Genomic DNA, 24,403 nt, shown 5'->3' on the forward strand with positions numbered 1-24,403 from the left:
GTGCCCACGGTTGGCCGACCGTGAGCTGCCACAGATCCGGATACCACGCCCTCCTCGGCCAGTCTGGGGCGACAAGTATGACGCGGCTGCAATCGGATCTGATCTTGCGTAGCACTCTGGGCAAGAGTGCCAGAGGTGGAAACACATAAGGGAGCCGGAACTGCGACCAATCTTGCACTAGGGCGTCTGCCGCCAGCGCTCTTTGATCGCGAGACCGTGCCATGAAGGTTGGGACCTTGTTGTTGTGCCGTGACGCCATTAGGTCGACGTCCGGCACCCCCCAGCGGCGACAGATTTCCTGAAACACGTCTGGGTGAAGGGACCATTCCCCTGCGTCCATGCCCTGGCGACTTAGGAAGTCTGCTTCCCAGTTTTCTACGCCGGGGATGTGAACCGCGGATATGGTGGAGACTGTGGCTTCCACCCACATCAGAATCCGCCGGACTTCCTGGAAGGCTTGCCGACTGCGTGTCCCCCCTTGGTGGTTGATGTATGCCACCGCTGTGGAGTTGTCCGACTGAATTCGGATCTGCCTTCCTTCCAGCCACTGCTGGAAGGCTAGTAGGGCAAGATACACTGCTCTGATTTCCAGAACATTGATCTGAAGGGTGGACTCCTGCTGAGACCACGTACCCTGAGCCCTGTGGTGGAGAAAGACTGCTCCCCACCCTGACAGACTCGCATCTGTCGTGACCACCGCCCAAGACGGTGGTAGGAAGGATCTTCCCTGTGATAATGAGGTGGGAAGAAGCCACCACTGCAGAGAGTCTTTGGCCGTCTGGGAAAGGGAGACTTTCCTGTCCAGGGATGTTGACTTCCCGTCCCATTGGCGGAGAATGTCCCATTGAAGTGGACGCAGATGAAACTGCGCAAACGGAACCGCCTCCATTGCCGCCACCATCTTCCCGAGGAAGTGCATGAGGCGTCTTAAGGAGTGCGGCTGACTTGGAAGGAGAGCCTGCACCCCAGTCTGTAGAGACCGCTGCTTGTCCAGCGGAAGCTTCACTATCGCTGAGAGAGTATGAAACTCCATGCCAAGATACGTTAGTGATTGGGTCGGTGACAGATTTGACTTTGGGAAGTTGATGATCCACCCGAACGCCTGGAGAGTCTCCAGTGCAACATTCAGGCTGAGTTGGCATGCCTCTTGAGAGGGTGCCTTGACCAGTAGATCGTCCAAGTAAGGGATCACAGAGTGTCCGTGAGAGTGCAAGACTGCTACCACTGCCGCCATGATCTTGGTGAACACCCGAGGGGCTGTCGCCAGACCAAATGGCAGAGCTACGAACTGAAGATGGTCGTCTCCTATCACGAAGCGTAGAAAGCGTTGGTGCTCTGTAGCAATCGGCACGTGGAGATAAGCATCTTTGATGTCTATTGATGCTAGGAAATCTCCTTGAGACATTGAGGCAATGACTGAGCGGAGGGATTCCATCCGGAACCGCCTGGCGTTCACATGCTTGTTGAGCAGTTTTAGGTCCAGAACAGGACGGAAGGAGCCGTCCTTTTTTGGAACCACAAAGAGATTGGAGTAAAATCCTCGCCCCCGTTCGTGAGGGGGGACAGGGATCACGACTCCTTCTGCTCTTAGAGAGTCCACCGCCTGCAGCAGGGCATCTGCTCGGTTGGGGTGTGGGGAGGTTCTGAAGAACCGAAGTGGAGGCCGAGAACTGAACTCGATTCTGTACCCGCGAGACAGAATGTCTGTTACCCACCGGTCTTTGACCTGTGACAGCCAAATGTCGCAAAAGCGGGAGAGCCTGCCACCGACCGAGGATGCGGAGGGAGGAGGCCGAAAGTCATGAGGTAGCCGCTTTGGAAGCGGTTCCTCCATTTGTTTTCCTGGGGCGTGAGTGAGCCCGCCAGGAATCTGAGCTCCCTTGTTCTTTCTGAGTCCTTTTGGACGAGGAGAATTGGGCCTTGCCCGAGCCTCGAAAGGACCGAAACCTCGACTGCCACTTTTTCTGTTGAGGTTTACTTGCTCTGGGCTGTGGTAAGGAAGAGTCCTTACCCTTGGACTGTTTTATGATTTCAGCCAATGGCTCACCAAACAGTCTGTCTCTAGATAATGGCAAGCTGGTTAAGCATTTTTTGGAACCAGCATCTGCTTTCCAGTCCTTTAACCACAAGGCTCTGCGCAAAACCACAGAATTGGCGGACGCCATAGCGGTACGGCTCGTAGATTCTAGGACAGCATTGATAGCATAGGTCGCAAACGCAGACATTTGCGAAGTTAGGGACGCCACTTGCGGCACTGCTGGATGCATGAAAGCATCCACCTGTGCTAAACCAGCTGAAATAGCTTGGAGTGCCCACACGGCCGCGAATGCTGGAGCAAACGACGCGCCGATAGATTCATAGACAGATTTCAACCAAAGGTCCATCTGTCTGTCGTTGGCATCTTTAAGTGAAGCGCCATCCTCTACTGCGACTATGGATCTAGCCGCAAGCTTGGAAATTGGGGGATCCACCTTTGGACACTGGGTCCAGCGTTTGGCCACCTCAGAGGGAAAAGGATAACGGGTATCCTTAGAACTTTTAGAGAAACGCTTGTCTGGATGAGCGTCGTGTTTCTGGATCGATTCTCTGAAGTCAGAGTGGTCCAAAAAAGCACTTAATTTACGCTTGGGATATAGGAAATGGAACTTCTCCTGCTGTGCAGCTGCCTCCTCTGCAGAAGGGGCTGGGGGAGAAATATCCAACAGCCTATTAATTGCCGATATAAGGTCATTAACCATGGCGTCACCATCAGGGGCATCCAGATTGAGAGGGGCCTCAGGATTAGAATCCTGGTCACCGTCCTCAGTGTCATCACAGAGAGACTCTTCTCGCCGAGACCCTGAGCAGTGTGATGACGTGGAGGGTCTTTCCCAGCGAGCTCGCTTAGGCTGCCTGGGACTGTCATCTGAGTCAGAGACTTCAGCCTGTGATGCTTGAGACCCCCCTGAAGTACGGATTAGTTCCAACTGAGGGGGACCGGAGAGCATAGACACAGCAGTGTCCATGGTCTGAGTAACTGGCCTGGACTGCAAGGTCTCCAGGATTTTTGTCATAGTCACAGACATTTTATCAGCAAAAACTGCAAAGTCTGTCCCCGTCACCGGGGCAGGGTTCACAGGCGCCTCTGCCTGGGCTACCACCACAATAGGCTCTGGCTGACGAAGTGCCACTGGGACTGAACATTGCACACAATGAGAGTCGTTGGAGCCTGCTGGTAGATTAGCCCCACATGCAGTACAAACAGTGTACACAGCCTGTGCCTTGGCACCCTTGCGTTTTGCGGATGACATGTTGCTGCCTCCTCAGAGCAGTACAGGGTGTCCAGCCAAGAAGCGACCTTACAGTGCAACTATATATATATATATATATGGTACCAAGAAAAAAGTACACTAATATCACTGAGGCACTAGTGGGGCCAGCACTAAAGTGCTGCTTACCGCCCGCTTAGGAGCGGGTGTGTGGTCGCCGAAATCCCTTTAGTCTGGGTCTCCCAGAGCCTGCTGCCCTTCCCCAGCCAGACCGCATGTGTAATGGCTGCCGGCGTCCTTGTGGAGAGGGGGGGCGGGCCCTGGGCGTATACAGACGAAGAGCGGGAAGTCTGCTTCCCCCTGTGCCTAGTGAGAGGGCTGGAGCATGTAAATAAAGCTCCAGCCCTCGGCGCTGTTAATTGAGCAGCGTCTCTCCCCTACCCTGATTGACAGGGTGGGGGCGGGAACGAAGCGGCGCTAGGCCGCAGAAGCCGGGGGCTAAAGTTAGAAGCGCCGCCGCCGTAAAAGCGCGGTCGGCGCAAAGTCCCCGGCGCACTACAAGTCGCAGCTGCGCCGCCGCTCCAGGAGCGGTCGGCGCAGTAGTTCCCAACATGAAACGTCACTCAGCAAAGCTGCAGTGACCTAACCCCGGCGCACAGCGCTATTGTCCCCGGCGCACTATAACGCTCAGCAAGCCTGAGAGTGTCCGTGCCTGCCGGGGACACAGAGTACCTGAAAGTTGCAGGGCCTTGTCCCTGAACGGCACTCCCGCTCCAAATCCAGCAGGTTCTATGGGTCTGTGGATGGAGCCCGGCCCCAGGGCTTGGGGGCCGGCAAGATCCCACTTCCACAGAGCCCTCCAGGGGATGTGGAAGGAAAACAGCATGTGGGCTCCAGCCTCTGTACCAGCAATAGGTACCTCAACCTTACAAGCACCACCGCGGGTGAGAAGGGAGCATGCTGGGGGCCCCATATGGGCCCTCTTTTCTTCCATCCGATATAGCCAGCAGCTACTGCTGACTACAAACAGTGGAGCTATGCATGGATGTCTGACCTCCTTCGCACAAAGCAGAAAACTGGTGAGCCAGTGATCCCACTGGGGGTGTATAGCCAGAAGGGGAGGGGCCTTACTTTTTAGTGTAATTGCTTTGTGTGGCCTCCGGAGGCAGTGCTATACATCCAATCGTCTGGGTCTCCCAATAGAGCGACGAAGAAGACGCCGCGCCAGAAGAGGAGCCGGGGACGAGGGCAGACGGTTCGCTGGACCCTGGTCTGTGGTGTTGTGCTGCGTCCTACCTGACACTGACCCCCGGAGCGACACCAGAGCAATGACGCCGCGCCAGAAGAGGAGCCGGGGACGAGGGCAGACGGTTCGCTGGACCCTGGTCTGTGGTGTTGTGCTGCGTCCTACCTGACACTGACCCCCGGAGCGACACCAGAGCAATGACGCCGCACCAGAAGAGGAGTCTGGGACGAGGGCAGACAGTTCGCTGGACCCTGGTGCATGGTGTTGTGCTGCGTCCTACCTGACACTGACCCCCGGAGCGACACCAGAGCAATGACGCCGCACCAGAAGAGGAGCCGGGGATGAGGGCAGACGGTTCGCTGGACCCTGGTCTGTGGTGTTGTGCTGCGTCCTACCTGACACTGACCCCCGGAGCGACACCAGAGCAATGACGCCGCGCCAGAAGAGGAGTCTGGGATGACAACAGACTGTTCCCAGGACCAAGCTCAGGTGACCCCCACATACCTCGCAGATGGAGGATTTGGACCCCGACTTTGTCCTGGACATGAAGACGCTCAGCAGCCGCATGACCACGAGGTGGACCTCGTTCAGAGGGGTGCGCTCGTTCTTCTTAGAGACATCCTAAATAATTCATAAAGGAACAATACAAATACTCGTCCAGAACCCCGTCACATCCGCCCCCCCGAGCGGGGATCCCGCCGGTACCTTTTTATCTAACCCCAGTTCTGCGATGAGCTGGGACAGGAGGTTATCCAAGGCGCCTTTATCCTTCTCGTCTTCTCCGTCCAGATCGGCGGTCAGCATCAGCACCACCTGGAGAACAAAAGTCGCCCCACGATTGTTAACACACGACGAGAGGAGACGCCAGCGAGATGATTGTGCCGGACGGTCAGTGATCCGTACCTGCATGTAGGGAATGGCCCGGACTCCTCCAACATTGCGGAGACTCGGCATGGACAGCAGGAGGCGCTCCAGGAGCATTAGTCGCACCATGTGGAGTCTATGGAGGGACACAGGCATGCGGTCAGTCATCGCCGACCGCTCACGTGTGGTTATTCTATGAAGTCCGTACAGACCTGTTGCTGGTGTGTGCGTCGCCCTCAGTCTCTCCTTCACCCTCTGATCCTTCACCTTCGTGCGGTCCGGCTGCGGTGCTGATGGCTCCGGTGCTAGAACTTATACTTCCCGGTCCGGTGGGGTGACCCTCGACGGCGGTGTCCCCGTACGCACTGCTCCGACCAGACACTGAAAGAGAATAGAGAGACGTACACTTACTGGAAAGACCGTGATCTAAACACGAGTGGGTGAAATACAGAGGAGACACGTAAACCACGACACCGAGTCCACCTAAACTCTCCCGGCAAACACTGGCTGCGTCACACACCGCTCCGGAGCGCGGGCTGAATAATGTATAACCGCCTCGTCAGTCCAACTCCTCACACTACATGGGCACAGACGTACCACTATGCTCACCAGCCACCGAATCCACGGCACTGCCACCACTCTCTGAGCCCACGCTCCCTCCGTGGTCTGCCGGGGAGGTGCGCAGTGTGGAGCCATCGGTTGCGGCCGTGCTGCCTTCATCATCCGATGCTGGAGCTATAAGCATGAGGAGAGCTGTTACAGGTAAAAACACAGTCTCTAACTACCGAGCCAGCGAGACACCGACCCCCCCCCCCCCGCCACGGAGCCACTGGATTAGGGCAAAGCCGTGCCATTACCCCAAGCAAGCGGCGGCGGAGCTCCCTGGAAGTAGAGTTAGAGGTGCCACGTCCCATGTGGTTTGCCTGCACTACCGTTACCTGATGCAGTGGTGTCGGACAGGGTTCCGGCGTCCAACGACGAGGAGCTTGGGGCTTGTCCCGACAATCCCAGACTCTGAAGACCCAGCGCGCTGCTGCTGCTCCCTGAGGGGTCGGAGGATGGTCATATGTCAGGAAAAGGGGGAGGAAGCGGAAGTTACACCCCTCCTTTCCACCAGACCGAGCAAGCACGTGACTCGCTCTCTAGCGCCCCTCTTATATAGTCAGGCCAATTATGGAATTGCCCGACAATAAACACGGAGGCCGCTATTCTCCTGTGCCGATGATTGAAGGGTTCTCGGTGAGAGTAAGGTATATATTCCCCCGACTCCGGCGGACGGAATATATATATAAACCTCCCCAGATCTCACTGGTCGCCCCACAATGATCCTTGGCATAAACTCGCTGCCACCAATCGATTATGATAACTATTCGCCGAGCTCACAGACGTGGAATTCAGGATTGAAATAACAGAACAGCCCAAGATTAAACTATATATTTTAATCGCCTTAAGGGCACACTAGATACAATATATACAGGATAGAATTTACAGAATATATACGTCAGTACATTTACAGATAAGACGTGGTCACAAACATCAGTTCAAGCAGTTACCTTATGAGTGTGGCCACAGGGGGGCGCCGTTTGACCAGGGTTTCATGGACTTCCTCACATGTGTATAGTACGCATGACCCGAGTAAAGACAAGCCAAGAATGTCCACATTGTCTTTATCAAACTGGCTACAATCCATGTCCCCTCCCACCTGGTGACCTCGCAGGGGTGTACTGCCCGACCCCTGTCCGGAGTCTAATATAATATCCCAAAGTGAACATGATCCGCAACTCTGGACTGGGAGGTCCGATCGGGACGGTTCTGGTGTCATCAGATCCATCTGTGTCCCCTCTGCCTACTGAGTCCAAGCACGACTCCTCTACTGGACTCCTACTCGCAGTTCTCTGTATCTCGCCGCCCCAGGGCGCGACAAAGAATTCGAGGATATGCAGAGGTGCGGAGTCCCGATTTTAACGATTTAGTGCGTGCGTGGCTCAGACGCACGGTAATATAACTGTATATGATGTTACGGAGTCAGGAATATGAACTCCTGCTGGGAAAGTGGGTCCCGGATCCCTTTGAAGCTTCGAGGTTTTTCAGTTTCCCACCCACTCCCTTGATGAATGGACATATCCCCCAGAGTGGGGGGGGGGGGGGGGGGTGTCTTCCTCTGGCTTGGCAGTGTAATTGGATTTGACACCTTCCCAGATGCTGAGTGATCTGAGGGGAATCTCTGTGTGTGCAGGGAGGGGGTGTATGTGTAGGACCAACTGGCTGATTTTGCCATAATTCTCATCATATCACAGGATTTCCCTCACAGTCAACAGATCCAGGGGTTACACAGCACAACGGGCGACATTATTCGTGGTGCGTACCTTGCTGATCCTGCTGCAGACTCAGGGCGATGGCCAGCTCCACCATGGTCTCATCATCCGCGTCCGGTGGGATGTCCAGCATTGGCGGGAATCCCTCCGCTCCCGCGAGGAGAGCCTCTAATGGCGATGGGTTGCCGTTATTGACGCTGTCGGCGCTCTCCAGCACCATGGATTCCGACTGATGAAACAAATAAGGCGACGGGGCTTAGTCCTTCTGGTCAGACGAGGTGAAGCGGTGGAAAGTAAAGTTACAGGCGAGGCTCGGGCAGTACACACAATTCTCACCACCATCTCGAAGTCTCCGTGGTCCACCTCGTTCTGCTCCTGGCTCTGCTGACGGAGGTGTTCTCCATTTGCCATCCCTGACGTCTGCAGCTTATCTTCTGCCTCGTCGTCATCGTCGTCGTCCTTGTCCCCTGGGCCGGGAAACACAGAGATGATGATAAAAAAAAAAAAAAAAACCCGCCATCCGCTCGCACCCGACTAAAACAACATGGCTGCCTGCATGTGACACCACCATAACCACCACAATGAAAGGAGACCCTTCCTAGCCAAGGGTGATAGAAACCCAAGTGCTCACGGTTAAAGAGGTCCTTGTATGGCGGAGGCATCCTAATGACAGCCACACCTGAAGGAAACCAAGCTCTCCAACCTAGAGGGAATGGAGATGGTGATGTACGGGTGTCTATCCAGAAGCTCCAGTCTTTGAGGGGTAAAAAAGGAGGAAGGTGGGAATCTCAGCCGGAAGAACACGGACGCCATGACACTAGGGGATAAAACTCGCTGCTGTGACACCGAGAGGGATTAATCATCTATAGTCACATCACAAGGAGCAGAGGGAGCCTGGATCAGTAAACGACGGCTGCTGATTAAGCTCGCGTGCTGCCGGTCTCCAGCGCACTTACCCATGGGCGTGTTGCTTCGTGGCGAGGACGGGAGAGTCACGTGACGGCGTTTATTCCGGGGACGGAGCACACGAATCAGAGCTTGTTTGCAGGAGAAGCTGACAGACGGATCCTGGGAAGAGAGCAAGATATTGAGAAACTGCTGCAGCCTCAGGTGCCCAACACTGATGGTTAAAGGGTTAATCGCAACGTGCACATAGGATGCACCATGAACCTATAAGATGCAAGCCTGACCGCTGGGACCCTCATGTCTCTGGAGAACGTGGCCACGTGGGTGGTGAGCTGTGGAGAGGCCGCAGCACACGGGGGGGGCCCTGAGTTGTGGAGAGGCCGCAGCACACGAGGGGGGCCCGAGCTGTGGAGAGGCCGCAGCACACGAGGGGGGCCCGAGCTGTGGAGAGGCCGCAGCACACGGGGAGGGGGGCCGAGTTGTGGAGAGGCTGCAGCACACGGGGAGGGGGGGCGAGCTGTGGAGAGGCCGCAGCACACGGGGAGGGGGAGGGGGGGCCGAGCTGTGGAGAGGCCGCTGCACGTGGGTGAGGGGGGGGGCCGAGCTGTGGAGAGGCCGCTGCACGTGGGTGAGGGGGGGCCGAGCTGTGGAGAGGCCGCTGCACGTGGGTGAGGGGGGGCCGAGCTGTGGAGAGGCCGCTGCACGTGGGTGAGGGGGGGCCGAGCTGTGGAGAGGCCGCTGCACGTGGGTGAGGGGGGGCCGAGCTGTGGAGAGGCCGCTGCACGTGGGTGAGGGGGGGCCGAGCTGTGGAGAGGCCGCTGCACGTGGGTGAGGGGGGGCCGAGCTGTGGAGAGGCCGCTGCACGTGGGTGAGGGGGGGCCGAGCTGTGGAGAGGCCGCTGCACGTGGGTGAGGGGGGGCCGAGCTGTGGAGAGGCCGCTGCACGTGGGTGAGGGGGGGCCGAGCTGTGGAGAGGCCGCTGCACGTGGGTGAGGGGGGGCCGAGCTGTGGAGAGGCCGCTGCACGTAGGGGTGGGGGGGGGGGGTGGCTGAGCTGTGGAGAGGCTGTTGCACGTAGGAAGGTGGGGGGGGGCGGGTGGCTGAGCTGCGGAGAGGCTGTTGCACGTGGGTAGCTCTCTGCATTCATTAGTATGGAAGCTGTGAAAATCTTAATTACTTGCCGGTAGTGGGATTTTCAAAAGCCCATGACAGCGGAACCTCTCAGGTGGTGCTGTCATGGGTGGAAGGGAACATTTGCAATTTTTAGTAGCTCCCATACGGATAAAAACATTTGCCCGGCCGCCTCACCACTTCCAGCACCGGGCAACAACTTTTTTTTCTTAAGCTCAGCTTTAATAAACAAGGTTAAGCTTTACTTCCCCTCCCCGGGTCCAGCACTCTTCTCCACCGCTGCTTCGCTCAACATTTGCACGCATTGGTGACATCACGTCGACAGCGCTGCAGCCAATCACAGACCTTCTACTGATGTCAAAAGCCGAAAAGCACCGCATTGGCTGCAGCCCTTTTGTGATGTCGCTGGGGCTGTGGCGGGGAGACCGCGCTGGAGTCAAAGGGTCTAGGAAAGCAGTTTGCTTTTTTTTTTTTTTTTGCCGAGCCAAGACAATGGAAATCTGTTTGAAAGTAGCCCGTCCCTTTAAGTCTCGTCCTGCGGCCTCACTCACCGGGCACAGCAGCATCTGCATGTAGATTTTAGAGGCCAGGTTGATGCAGTCCAGTTCACACGCGCAGTATCCGTGTATAATATCCACCAAGGCGTTGACTGTTGCTTCCACGTGGGTCAGACCTGCAAAATAACAGCACCGGCTCGATATACGGGTGCCTGCTGGGGTCAAAGGTCACAAGGAGGGGAACCCGTGAGGCACAAACCTGGCAGACACGCCGGGGCCAGGAAGGCGTTCTTGGGCTTAGAGGCATGCAGCTTCCAGAACTGGCTGACCAGCTGTGTAATGAAGGCGAAGCCCTCCTCGCCTTCCCCGCTCTTCACCACGTCTTTACCTTCCTCAAGGTCTGAGGACACAAGATGTATATATATTTACAATGTACATCTGTGTGTGTGCGGAGGAGGCGGCCGTGCACTCACCGGGGTCTGCGGAGAGCAGCTTTGAGTCCGTGTAGTGGACCAGGTTGTTTGGGCGCATGATGGCGATGGAGCGGGCGGTGATCACCAGTCTCTGGAACACTTCTGGGTCCAGGTCCTTCCCATCGTGCGTGCAGGAGTTCAGACACTGCACGGCATTGCTCAGCAGAGCCTGGTCCTGCGCAGGAGGGAGCAAGTGCTTAGAAGTGTCCCTGTGCAGGGAAGGGAGGGCGGAGCCACACACAGGGAAGGGAGAGCGCGCCACACACAGGGAAGGGAGAGCGCGCCACACACAGGGAAGGGAGAGAGCGCCACACACAGGGAAGGGAGAGAGCGCCACACACAGGGAAGGGAGAGAGCGCCACACACAGGGAAGGGAGAGAGCGCCACACACAGGGAAGGGAGAGAGCGCCACACACAGGGAAGGGAGAGAGCGCCACACACAGGGAAGGGAGAGAGCGCCACACACAGGGAAGGAGAGCGCCACACACAGGGAAGGAGAGCGCCACACACAGGGAAGGAGAGCGCCACACACAGGGAAGGAGAGCGCCACACACAGGGAAGGAGAGCGCCACACACAGGGAAGGAGAGCGCCACACACAGGGAAGGAGAGCGCCACACACAGGGAAGGGGGCGCCACACGCCTCCCTGCACACATGCTTTTACCTTGTGGTTGTGGTACGCAGAGCGGCTGGTGTGCAGACTGGCCAGGAGGCTCTTGGTCTGTAGCTGGACGCTGGATGGCGTGGGCATAGACAGCAGGACGGTCGCCAGCTCCAGAGCTGAAGCTTTGTTCTTCTCCTGAGCCCCAATAAATAGAATAATTAGCGTGTGAATGATGAAATACATTGTTTAACCCTAGACCAGGCAGCTACCTTCTCCGGCACCGGGGCGAAGGCGAAGCAGCTTTCCAGAGCTTCCAGGGAACTTCCCACCAACCTGTGCAGAGAAAGAGGAGACATGTCAGAGACGTCTCCAGACGCGTGTCTCGGCCGAATCTGCAGCCTCTACTCTCTACAGCCTAAGACAAGGAGTACGGCTTCATTGTGTTATCAGGTAAAAAGGTCGGAAATCACAAAGGTGAAGGGTTAATGCAAGAAAAGGTGCCTGGGTGCAAGCCAAACCGCTCAAAGCCACAGGCCTGTGCCACATCGGACTGCGTTTTGGTGGTGTCCCCTGTGGATCATTGGGATCCTTGACAATTTGAGGATAAACTGGTCATGCCCGACTATCCGCCGTACACCAGCCTTACTTTCTACAATGGCTGGTTGGACTCACCTATAACCAATGAGTTACCCAGACACCGCCATGCACTTAGGGCCAAAAACTCAAACAAGCGCAAGAGGTACACCAGCGGGGACGGTGCGCACACTCACTCGTGCAGAGTAAGGAAGACGTACTAACCGGTCCAAGATCGTTAAAGGTTCGGGGTCAGAACTTTTGAGGAGCAAAGAAAAAAAAAATAAAAAACAACAACAAAAAATAAAAAACATGTGAAGCCGAGAGAGCAAATAGGGCCCAAACGCGGAAGGCGCCCCAGAATGTGACCCCTGCGCCCGTCACCGGCACATCGGATGTGCCGCCCGCACCGCCGCTTACCTCTCAATGACTGTGGCGTTAGTGGAGGGCGGTGCCGCCGTCTCGCCATCCGTGGAACCATTGTTCTGATTCAGGTTCGGGGGGCAGACGCTGCTCACAGAGGCGGAGGGGAACTCCTCGGGGGGCTCGTCCGGCCAGCCAAACTGCTCCTTTGTTTTTCCATATATTTTAATGGCATCTATCATGGTTACTCCGGCTGGGTCCACCGAGGCACCGACTGAAATAAGAGGCACAATATTATTCATATGTGATGTAAACAGGACATCAGCGCTGCAGACGATCACTAGTGAGGAGACACTGTACTGTCTACACTTACTGACTATTTAACGAATGAGGAGAACATGGAGTATGTGTGCAAAACACTGAAAAATGTATTATGAAAAACCACAATAAAGGACAGTATTAAAAACAGATTAAAACATCACCATAGAAAAATATCATGGGGTATTTACAAATTCAATCATTAGGGTAGAGTCCGGTGTTACAGGGTGTATTTTAAGAGTTGTATTGAAATACCCAAGATACAAAAAGTGATCAAATACTTTATAGTAATAGAATAATCAACGCGCGATTCGCACGGTATGTCTGCCTCTCCAGCTTGAAAAAGCAGCTATACTGTGCGAAACGCGCGTCGATGAAGACCAGGTTCCTATCTGGGGACCACCTACGGTCTCTGCACTTTTTTTTTTTACTTAAAGGTATATTTATGTTTATAGCCGCGGTATAACCTCTTGCCTACTATACATCTGATACGTTCATGTGATTGCGGTATATCATTTAAGTTAGGTTTATTTCCCACACCTTACCAAGACCTTCCCTCATTATATATGGGAATTGGTGTGTGCAAATTTTGTCAAAAATCCCTCCCCTCTGGGACTCACACTTTAGGCAGACATATTCAGAGTGTTCTTATATATTTTTTTTGTTTGATACCCTGATTCTATTACTATACAGTATTTAATCACTTTTTGTATCTTGGGTATTTCAATACAACTCCATAGGTGGTCAGCTCCCTCACACCTGGAATTCCCCAGATAAAAACCTGGTTCTTCATCGACGCACGTTTCGCACAGTATGGCTGATTTTTCAAGCTGGAGAGGCAGCTATACCGTGCGAAACGCGCGTTGATGATTCTATTACTATATTGTATTTGATCACTTTTTGTATCTTGGGTATTTCAATACAACTCTTAAAATACAGGGTGTAACACCGGACTCTGCCGCAATGATTGGATTTGTAAATCCCCCGTGATATTTTTCTATATGGTGACTGTCCTTTATTGTGGTTTTTCCTAATACATGTTTCAGTGTTTTGCAGATATACTCCATGTTCTCCGCATTGGTTTATTGTTCTTTGTGAATAGGGCTGCCGGAGATTTTGGCTCACCGACGCCACCCTCAGGCTAACCTGTAGTGGTTCATATGTTGAGATTTTGGTTCATGACTTACTGAATATTGTGAGTTTCTTATCCGCTTGTAAGGCTTCCTCCCGGGTAAATGGAAAGTCGAACCATCGCGCTCGGCTGAGATTGAGCTGCATTGTGCGCCCGAACATCTCGATGTAGGACGGGGCCCGCTCGATGGCCTGGGTGCCGATCTGCAGCCGCATGCCCGTCATAACCATGGTGCTGTTGTTATTGGTGACTTCCACTGTAAACCCTCCGGGCTGGAGAGGACAATCAATTAGCCGTGTAGATCGAGCGCGGTCCGCGGACGTGACGCAGACTCCGTACGTCACGTACCTTCGTGTTGGCCACGTACATCCCGGTAGAGTTCAGCCGATGCTTTATCTGCTGGGCATTGTACAGCTGCAGCAGGTCGTTCCCACCGAACTCCACGTCTGTAAGCTGCTGGTTGTGCTCAAAGAAATCGATGGGGAAGGTCACCTGGCTGGACGCCCGCGTCACTTCAGAAAGAGAAATCACTGCATTACCCTTAAAGACCTGCCGCAGCCGACGCACGCTGCCGATCCGAGGCGGCATCCATTGCTACTCACTGACGGCCGCCGGCTTGCGCTTCCGCACGGGTTTCATGATGCTGATGCTGCTGCTGGGCTGCAGGGACGGCTGGAGCCAGTAGGACGTGTTCTCCACGTTGGCCATGTATATACGCAGGCTGCCGTCCTCACACAGGAGGATCATGGTCGTCCTCTGCTGGTCGTTGCTGGCCGTGTGCCGGATGGCTACCATGTCCTGAATCTACAAACACCAGAATGAACAGGTACATTATAAAACATGGACGATGCATCATTTACCGGATTTTTCGTTTTATAAGACGCACTGGATTATAAGACGCACCCCAAATTTAGAGGAGGAAAGTAGGAAAATAATTTTTTATGTTAAAATAAGGGTCCATCCTATATTAGCATACCGGGGGGTTGGGGGGGGGGCAACGGACAGCTCAGGAAGGTCACAAGAGGCAGGGCTAGAGATACTGCGGGCTCAGAGGAAGGGGTGTCACGGCTCAGGAGGGTCAGTGGACGGAGGGTGGTGATGCTGCGGGCTCGGAGGAAGGGGTGTGGCAGATCAGGAGGGTCAGTGGACAGAGGGTTGGTGATGCTGCGGGCTCGGAGGGTCAGTGGACAGAGGGTCGGGCGATGCTGCGGGCTCGGAGGAAGGGGCGTCACGGCTCAGGAGGGTCAGTGGACAGAGGGTTGGCGATGCTGAAGGCTCGGAGTAAGGGGTGTGGCGGCTCAGGAGGGTCAGTGGACAGAGGGTTGGCGATGCTGCGGGCTCGGAGGGTCAGTGGACAGAGGGTTGGCGATGCTGCAGGCTCGGAGGAAGGGGTGTGGCGGCTCAGGAGGGTCAGTGGACAGGGGGTCGGCGATGCTGCGGGCTCGGAGGAAGGGGTGTCATGGCTCAGGAGGGTCAGTGGACAGAGTCAGCGATGCTGCAGGCTTGGAAAAAGGGGTGTCATGGCTCAGGAGGGTCAGTGGACAGAGGGTTGGCGATGCTGTGGGCTCGGAGGGTCAGTGGACAGAGTCAGCGATGCTGCGGGCTCGGAGGAAGGGGTGTTGCGGCTCAGGAGGGTCAGTGGACAGAGGGTTGGCGATGCTGCGGGCTCGGAGGGTCAGTGCACAGAGGGTCGGCGATGCTGCGGGCTCGGAGGAAAAGGTGTTGCGGCTCAGGAGGGTCAGTGGACAGAGGGTTGGCGATGCTGCAGGCTCGGAGGAAGGGGTGTTGCGGCTCAGGAGGGTCAGTGGACAGAGGTTTGGCGATGCTGCAGGCTCGGAGGAAGGGGTGTTGCGGCTCAGGAGGGTCAGTGGACAGAGGTTTGGCGATGCTGCAGGCTCGGAGGAAGGGGTGTGGCGGCTCAGGAGGGTAAGTGGACGGAGAGCGGTGATGCTGCAGGCTCGGAGATATTGTGGAAGCACGCACCATTCATCTGCCGGCTCCACTGAACTGCCGGCATTTGACACAATGGACTTTAAGTAAACAGCCACGGAAGAAGTGTGTCCACAGCCATTTTTTTTTTTTTAATTTTAATGCATCAATTGCCGACAGCTCAATGAAGTCCACAGATCAATGGCGCCCGCTGTGACGACACCCCCGAGCCCGCAGCATCGCCGACCCTCCCGAGCTGCTCCACTACATTGACACCCCCTCCACAGAGCCCTCAGTATCGCCGACCCTGCCTCCTGTGACACTGCTCCACCACCGTTGCCCGGTAAGCGATATACTGTACATGTTGTAACTGTACATGTTGTAAGACGCACTCCCATTTTCCCCAAGTTTTGAGGGGGTGGGGGGGTGCGGGGTGGGAATGTGCATCTTATCTGGAAAATACGGTAGTTTGTGTGTTTGTGACCATATTGCAAGACTTTTCTATTTTTAAAGTTTTAGTGGATTGTAGGGTAACGTCAGCGCTCGTGTGACTTGGACACATCTGATCATATCAAGCGTTATGTCTCCCATCCATCTGCGAACACGTTGTGTGACCGGACCAGTCTGCATCCAGGTGTCAGCCTTTAAAAAGGTGTGAACCTTTAAAGCTTCATGTGTCGCATGATGATACCGGACACACGTTGTGCTTGGTGCGGACCCGCTGCCCGTCGGTCATGTCCGGGCTGTTCTTACCTTCGCTTTGGCTGGCAGCGTCTTTATCTCCTGGATGAGGAAACTGTCTGGTTTGACCATGACCACCAGTGGCACTCCCGTGGTCTGCTGCACACAACACACTAGACCCGGGTGGTTCATGACTTCGGACCACTGGCAGAGCGCTGGGGACGTCTTGCTTCCTCCATTGGAACTGTAATGAAATGAGTAAAGAAAAATCACGAGCACCAGACACAATTCTGCAGCGACGATGGGTCCTCTGGCCGTTTCTGACGATATCCGTGGTGCCCGTAGAGCGTCCGCTCACCTTTTAATATTGATGGGGAAGAGCAGGACAATCTCCAGTGACGATCGGTTTATGGTGGCGGCGAAGGATTTCCCTTGGCAATAACTGAAGAAAAGCATCTGGAGGACGTGCGAATAATACACAGACACGCCGCCGCCGGCCACCTGCCCGTTACTATCCTGTACCGAATAGAAATGCAAGACTGTCACAAAACAACAAGAATGGAGAGGACACAGGTCACCCGTGCCTTGGATTGAATCCACAAACCTTCAGATCCTCATGAGAAACTTCCAGAACGTTGGTGACATAGAAGGGGCCGTGCATGGCACTGCTGGACTCCTCCATCAGCTGGGTGTAGACGTAGCCGGCAGACGACATGATAACGATGATGTTCTTCCCTTCTTCATTGAACAAGAAGGTGACATCTCGGATCTTGGAGCTCGGCAGCAGAAAGTAGAAGGTCGGGCTGAGAGCGTCGGACGACAGGTCATAAACCTGAAAGAGGGAAAAAAAAAAAAAAAAAAAAAAAAAAAAAAAAAAAAAAAAAAAAAATCGACGCGTGTTTCGTTACTAACCCCTCCGCACGTCAAGGACCCCCCCTTCCCAAACACAACTGGATTTACTTACCTTCACAAAGTCGGCGGTGACGATGGCCAGCTCAGTCTGGGATCCGGGCAGCCACACTGCTTTAATGATGAAGTTGCCGGTGGCGAGTTGGGGATGAAGGACCAAGTGATCGGAAACGGATCCGGAGCCGCTGAACGTCAGCACATGACAGTCCTGGGAGGTCGGAAGAGATGGATGGATTTGGTAAGGACTTACATGTATTGTCAATAACTGTAAAAATAATCAGGAACGGTTGAACCGACCTTGAGCCCGCACACGGCCAGGTAGTCCTCTTTGCAGGGGTTTCCGGTGAGGCTGAGGACGGTGAAGGGGACGGGTGCGGAGGCCAGACGCGTCAGCGTGAGCTTCCTCTTGCTGGAATCTGCCTGTTTGAGCAGCGCTGAAAGCTGCAATACTGTGATCTGTGGTGGGAAACAGTCATATGTACCATAGGTTTCATTTTATACGACACACCGGATTATAAGACTTACCCCAAATTTAGAGGAGAAAAAAATATGGGGTCCGTCTTATAATCTGGTGGTCTTACCGGAGGGGGTGGCAGCAGTGGTGGAGCGGGGTTAACAGGATTCAGGGTGGTGCTGGAGTAGGGCAATGCTGTGGGTGGTGCAGCGGGTATCCCAGATTCTCGTCTGTGAGGCAGGAGGACACAGTCGACGCTGCGGGTGTCACAAATGCTGTCGGTGGAGCAGGCTTCAAATAATAGTGCCCGGAGTCGGCACATGCGCAGATTTAGCTCTTTCCTCAAGAGCTCATCTGCGTACGTGCCATTTTTCTCAAGGCTGCTGCTGGGAGATCAATAGGCCAGATGCGACGCATGCGCAGATGTGATCTTGAGCAGAGAGCTGCATTTGCGCGTGCGCCGACTCTGGGCGCTATTATTCGAAGCCCACACTACCGACAGAGCACCTCACCCGCCGCACGGCCCCCACCACGGCCAGCGCAGCACCCACTCGCCACCTCCCAGTAAGATACATTTGCATTATAAGACGCACCTCATTTTTTGGGAGGAAAAGCGCGACTTACAATCTGAAAAATACGATAACTGATCACAAAGTAAGGAACCAGCGTCACACTAAGCAAATGGATCCGATGATCACAACCGTCCCACAAAGACAGGAGAACGGGGTGACATGTGCGGCGGTGGGTACAGACCGATGGCTTCTTATATTGTACCGCAGCTCACCTTTCCCTTCTCGTGGCTGACCGCTAAATGTTGTCTCCTGCCGTGAGGAGAGGACAGGACGCACATTGCGACTCTGCGTAAGACGTGGGCGCTGATCAGCTGGCGGATGGTCTGGCCCTGATCGCCGCTGTAATTCATTCTCACATTCTCGAACGCTCCCTCCTGAGAGCCCAAAGTGGGGACCTGCAAAACACGAAGACCCCACAGGATTAGCACCGATGGTTCCACCTCCCTGGGATGGGGGGGGGGGGGAGGGGTGTCACTACTGATGCATTTGTGTGTTCTCACCATGAGCTGGTCGGTCATTTCCACGCTTTTCTCCAGGGTGTGCAGCTGGTCCAGAGCCTGCTGCGCGCGACTACTGCTCCCAACGGCAGACGCCTGCTGGAAGTTATTCCGGACGGCGCTCATCAGGAAGTTCAACATATCCAGAATCAATGGTGCAAACGAGACATTGGCCTGCAAGAAGAAGAGTGTCATGGCGGACCGAGTGGTGACGAGAATAAGGGACGTCACACGGCCCTCACCTGGCATATCAGCTCCTCGCGGCAGCCCTCGATGTTACGGCACAGGCTGCTCCGCTTTGGCTTCTCGTCGTCTCCTTTGCCGTCGCTGATGGTCACCTTCCCCTTGTCGGTGAGGGCAGAGCCGGGGTGCCGGATGGCGCTTTCTGGCAGACGAGGTTCGCTCTGGAAAGCAGATTCTTTCAAAGTGGATCCCATCCCGCTGCTCGGGGTTCTTTTAACTAAAGCCTACGAGAGGAATTGGCGTTATAGATTTATGTGAGCGGCCCGGTGACCGCGCAGGTAGACGCCGACCCACCATGCAGCTGCCATCCTCCTTGGCGCCACAGTCACAGAAAAACGAGCCGTACTTGGCGTAGGAGATTTCGTGGTCTTTGTGGCAGACCTTGGCGCAGACGGTGCACACTCCAACCCCGTCCACCATCTTACAGGTGTGACAGTGATACCTGCAAAGTATGTACCCCACATTAATAGAGGCTGACGGCATGAACGTCCCACGGAGACCGATCATATCCCCGGCCACCGGCAGAAGCGCCTCGGTGATCGCAGACTCACCAGTGCTGATTCATGAACTCCTTCTGGGTGATTGTGAATGTGCAGAGCTTGTTACACAGCGAATCTTCATCCTAGAGATAGAAAGGTGCATTCATCATGTCACTGGCCTCATATCAGCATCATATTAACACAGAACGGGGGGGTACGGCACGTACTAAAGGAGGTCTCCAATCTATGCGTACATTATCCTGGGGGCAGCCATGGATAGAACAAAATATGCCAAACTACGCTCCGCTCCAGCATTGCCGCTTCAATGGTCACTACAGAGCCGGGAGGTGTGACGACACGGACCACCTGTGACCTGACCACTGATTAGAGCTTTAATGGTCACTGCCGAGCCGGGAGGGGTGACTACACGGACCACCAGTGACCTGACCAATGATTAGAGCGTTAATGGTCACTACTGGGCCGACTACACGGACCACCAGTGACCTGCCCAATGATTAGAGCATTAATGGTCACTACTGAGCCGACTACACGGACCACCAGTGACCTGACCAATGATTAGAGCATTAATGGTCACTACTGGGCCGACTACACGGACCACCAGTGACCTGCCCAATGATTAGAGCGTTAATGGTCACTGCCATGCCAGGAGGTGTGACGACACGGACCACCAGTGACCTGCCCAATGATTAGAGCTTTAATGGTCACTGCCGAGCCGGGAGGGGTGACTACACGGACCACCAGTGACCTGACCAATGATTAGAGCTTCAATGCTCACTACTGAGCCGGGAGGTGTGACGACAACGGACCACCAGTGACCTGACCAATGATTAGAACGTCAGTGGTCACTACCGAGCCGGGACGGGTGACTACACGGACCACCAGTGACCTGACCAATGATTAGAGCGTCAATGGTCACTGCCGAGCCGGGATGGGTGACGTGGACCACCAGTGACCTGACCAATGATTAGAGCATGAACGGTCACAGTGGTCCGGTCGCTGGCCGACAGCGCTGGAGCGGAGAGAGTTAATGCTTTGACCCATTGGCTTCCTCCAGGACAGTATTTCGTGGGGTTTCCTGGTGGAGAAAAACTTGGGTATCAAACCTACAAATATGGAGCCAGGCAAGGGGCCAATGGGGGTTGAAAAGAAGGGAATTTTGTTTACTTAACGTAAATTCCTTTTCTTCTAGCTCCTATTGGGAGACCCAGACAATTGGGTGTATAGCTTCTGCCTCCGGAGGCCACACAAAGTATTACACTTTAAAAAGTGTAACCCCTCCCCTTCTGCCTATACACCCCCCGTGCATCACGGGCTCCTCAGTTTTGGTGCAAAAGCAGAAAGGAGGAACTTATAAATTGGTCTAAGGTAAATTCAATCCGAAGGATGTTCGGAGAACTGAAGACCATGAACCCAAGAACAATTCAACATGAACAACATGTGTACACAAAAAAACAAACAGCCCGAAGGGAACAGGGGCGGGCGCTGGGTCTCCCAATAGGAGCTAGAAGAAAAGGAATTTACGGTAAGTAAACAAAATTCCCTTCTTCTTTGTCGCTCCATTGGGAAACCCAGACGATTGGGACGTCCAAAAGCAGTCCCTGGGTGGGTAAAAGAATACCCCGATAAAAAGAGCCGACAACAGCCCCCTCTTACAGGTGGGCAACCGCCGCCTGCAGGACTCGCCTACCTAGGCTGGCATCCGCCGAAGCATAGGTATGCACCTGATAGTGTTTCGTGAAAGTGTGCAGACTAGACCAGGTAGCCGCCTGACACACCTGCTGAGCCGTAGCCTGGTGCCGCAATGCCCAGGACGCACCCACGGCTCCGGTAGAATGGGCTTTCAGCCCTGAAGGAATCGGAAGCCCAGAAGAACGGTAGGCTTCAAAAATCGGTTCCTTGATCCACCGAGCCAAGGTTGACTTGGAAGCCTGCGACCCCTTACGTTGGCCAGCGACAAGGACAAAGAGCGCATCAGAACGGCGCAGTGGCGCCGTGCGAGACACGTAGATCCGGAGTGCTCTCACTAGATCTAACAAATGCAAATCCTTTTCACATTGGTGAACTGGATGAGGGCAAAATGAAGGTAAGGAGATATCCTGATTGAGATGAAAAGGGGACACCACCTTAGGGAGAAAGTCCGGGACCGGACGCAGAACCACCTTATCCTGGTGAAATACCAGGAAAGGGGCTTTGCATGACAGCGCTGCAAGCTCTGACACTCTTCGGAGTGATGTAACCGCCACTAGAAATGCCACCTTCTGCGAAAGACGTAATAGAGAGACATCCCGCAGCGGCTCAAAAGGTGGTTTCTGAAGAGCCCGTAGAACCCTGTTGAGATCCCAGGGTTCCAGCGGCCGCTTGTAAGGTGGGACTATGTGGCAAACTCCCTGCAGGAACGTGCGGACCTGCGGAAGCCTGGCTAGACGCTTTTGAAAAAACACGGAAAGCGCCGATACTTGTCCCTTGAGAGAGCCGAGAGACAAACCCTTGTCCATTCCGGATTGAAGGAAGGAAAGAAACGTGGGTAAGGCAAACGGCCAGGGGGTAAACCCCTTATCAGAGCACCAGGCTAAGAAGATCCTCCAAGCCCTGTGATAGATCTTGGCTGACGTTGGTTTCCTGGCCTGTCTCATAGTGGCAATGACCTCTTGAGATAACCCTGAGGACGCTAGGAGCCAGGACTCAATGGCCACACAGTCAGGTTGAGGGCCGCAGAATTCAGATGGAAAAATGGCCCTTGAGACAGCAAGTCTGGTCGGTCTGGGAGCGCCCACGGTTGACCCACCGTGAGGTGCCACAGGTCCGGGTACCACGACCTCCTCGGCCAGTCTGGAGCGACGAGGATGGCGCGGCGGCAGTCGGACCTGATCTTGCGCAACACTCTGGGCAGCATTGCCAGAGGAGGGAATACATAAGGCAGTCGAAACTGCGACCAATCCTGAACTAAGGCGTCCGCCGCCAGGGCTCTGTGATCCTGAGACCGTGCCATGAATGCCGGGACTTTGTTGTTGTGCCGAGACGCCATGAGATCGACGTCCGGCGTTCCCCAGCGGCAACAGATCTCTTGAAACACGTCCGGGTGAAGAGACCATTCCCCTGCGTCCATGCCCTGACGACTGAGAAAGTCTGCTTCCCAGTTTTCTACGCCCGGGATGTGAACCGCGGAGATGGTGGAGGCTGTGGCCTCCGCCCACAGCAGAATCCGCCGGACTTCCTGGAAGGCTTGACGACTGCGAGTGCCGCCCTGGTGGTTGATATACGCGACCACCGTGGCGTTGTCCGACTGTATGCAGATCTGCCTGCCCTCCAGCCACCGATGGAACGCCTTTAGGGCTAGGTACACTGCCCTTATCTCCAGAACATTGATCTGAAGGGAGGACTCTGTCGGAGTCCAGGTTCCCTGAGCCTTGTGGTGGAGAAAAACCGCTCCCCACCCTGACAGACTCGCGTCCGTCGTGACCACAGCCCAGGATGGGGGCAGGAAAGATTTTCCCTTCGACAGAGAAGTGGGAAGAAGCCACCACTGAAGAGAGGTCTTGGCTGCCAGAGAAAGAGAGACGTTCCTGTCTAAGGACGTCGACCTCTTGTCCCATTTGCGGAGAATGTCCCATTGGAGTGGACGCAGATGAAACTGCGCAAAGGGAACTGCCTCCATTGCTGCCACCATCTTCCCCAGGAAGTGCATGAGGCGCCTCAAGGGGTGTGACTGGGCCCGAAGGAGAGATTGCACCCCTGTTTGCAGCGAACGCTGTTTGTCCAGCGGTAGCTTCACTATCGCTGAGAGAGTATGAAACTCCATCCCGAGGTAAGTCAGTGATTGGGTCGGAGTCAATTTTGACTTTGGGAAATTGATGATCCACCCGAACCTCTGGAGTGTCTCCAGAGCAACGGTCAGGCTGTGTTGACATGCCACCCGGGAGGGTGCCTTGACTAGAAGATCGTCTAAGTACGGGATCACCGAGTGGCCCTGAGAGTGTAGGACTGCCACAACGGATGCCATGACCTTGGTGAAGACCCGTGGGGCTGTCGCCAGGCCGAAAGGCAGTGCCACAAACTGAAGGTGTTCGTCCCCAATGGCGAAACGCAGGAAGCGTTGATGCTCTGGAGCGATCGGCACATGGAGATAGCATCAATCGACATCAGGGATGCCTAGGAAGTCTCCTTGGGACATCGAAGCGATGACAGAGCGGAGGGATTCCATGCGAAACCGCCTGGTTCTCACATGTCTGTTGAGCAATTTGAGGTCCAAAATGGGACGGAATGAACCGTCCTTTTTTGGCACCACGAACAGGTTGGAGTAAAAACCGCGACCACGTTCCTGAAGGGGAACGGGGATCACAACTCCTTCTGTCTTCAGAGTGTCCACCGCCTGAAAAAGTGCAACGGTTCGCTCGGGGGGCGGAGATGTTCTGAAAAAACGAGTCGGAGGACGAGAGCTGAACTCTATCCTGTAACCGTGAGACAGAATGTCCCTCACCCATCGGTCTTGGACATGTGGCCACCAGGCGTCGCAAAAGCGGGAGAGCCTGCCACCGACCGAGGATGCGGTTTGGGGAGGCCGAAAGTCATGAGGAGGCCGCCTTGGAGACGCTGCCTCCGGCGGTCTTTGGAGGACGTGACTTAGACGGCCATGCAGAAGAGTTTCTCTGGCTCTTCTGTGGCCTGTTGGACAAGGAGGATTGGGATCTGGCTGAGGGCCGAAAGGAACGAAACGAAATTTTTCGTTGCTGAGGTCTCTGGTTTGGGCTGGGGTAAGGACGAGTCCTTTCCCTTGGATTGCTTAATAATTTCATCCAATTGCTCGCCAAACAATCGGTCGCCAGAAAAAGGCAAACCGGTCAAGAACTTCTTGGAAGCAGAGTCTGCCTTCCATTCGCGTAGCCACCTGGCCCTGCGGACTGCCACCGAATTGGCGGATACTACCGCTGTACGGCTAGCCGAGTCCAGGACA

General features: G+C 54.9%; 1 protein-coding gene across 1 annotated transcript in view; it reads right to left on the reverse strand.

Annotated features, from left to right (window-relative positions):
• Window positions 1–24,403, reverse strand: part of UBR4 (ubiquitin protein ligase E3 component n-recognin 4) — a 133,649-nt gene that overhangs the window by 78,371 nt on the left and 30,875 nt on the right. Inside the window, 28 exon segments of the mRNA XM_075329199.1 lie at window positions 4,999–5,115; window positions 5,200–5,307; window positions 5,398–5,494; window positions 5,571–5,739; window positions 5,956–6,093; window positions 6,297–6,401; window positions 7,725–7,902; window positions 8,010–8,140; window positions 8,630–8,741; window positions 10,260–10,381; window positions 10,465–10,605; window positions 10,679–10,853; window positions 11,342–11,476; window positions 11,551–11,614; window positions 12,275–12,491; window positions 13,723–13,939; window positions 14,016–14,179; window positions 14,270–14,471; window positions 16,350–16,521; window positions 16,636–16,793; window positions 16,882–17,109; window positions 17,242–17,394; window positions 17,484–17,642; window positions 18,425–18,607; window positions 18,713–18,883; window positions 18,952–19,176; window positions 19,247–19,394; window positions 19,504–19,574. Coding sequence (XP_075185314.1) covers window positions 4,999–5,115; window positions 5,200–5,307; window positions 5,398–5,494; window positions 5,571–5,739; window positions 5,956–6,093; window positions 6,297–6,401; window positions 7,725–7,902; window positions 8,010–8,140; window positions 8,630–8,741; window positions 10,260–10,381; window positions 10,465–10,605; window positions 10,679–10,853; window positions 11,342–11,476; window positions 11,551–11,614; window positions 12,275–12,491; window positions 13,723–13,939; window positions 14,016–14,179; window positions 14,270–14,471; window positions 16,350–16,521; window positions 16,636–16,793; window positions 16,882–17,109; window positions 17,242–17,394; window positions 17,484–17,642; window positions 18,425–18,607; window positions 18,713–18,883; window positions 18,952–19,176; window positions 19,247–19,394; window positions 19,504–19,574 — 4,260 coding nt within the window.

This window comes from Anomaloglossus baeobatrachus, chromosome 11, assembly GCF_048569485.1.
Source record: "Anomaloglossus baeobatrachus isolate aAnoBae1 chromosome 11, aAnoBae1.hap1, whole genome shotgun sequence".
Lineage (NCBI taxonomy): Eukaryota > Metazoa > Chordata > Amphibia > Anura > Aromobatidae > Anomaloglossus > Anomaloglossus baeobatrachus.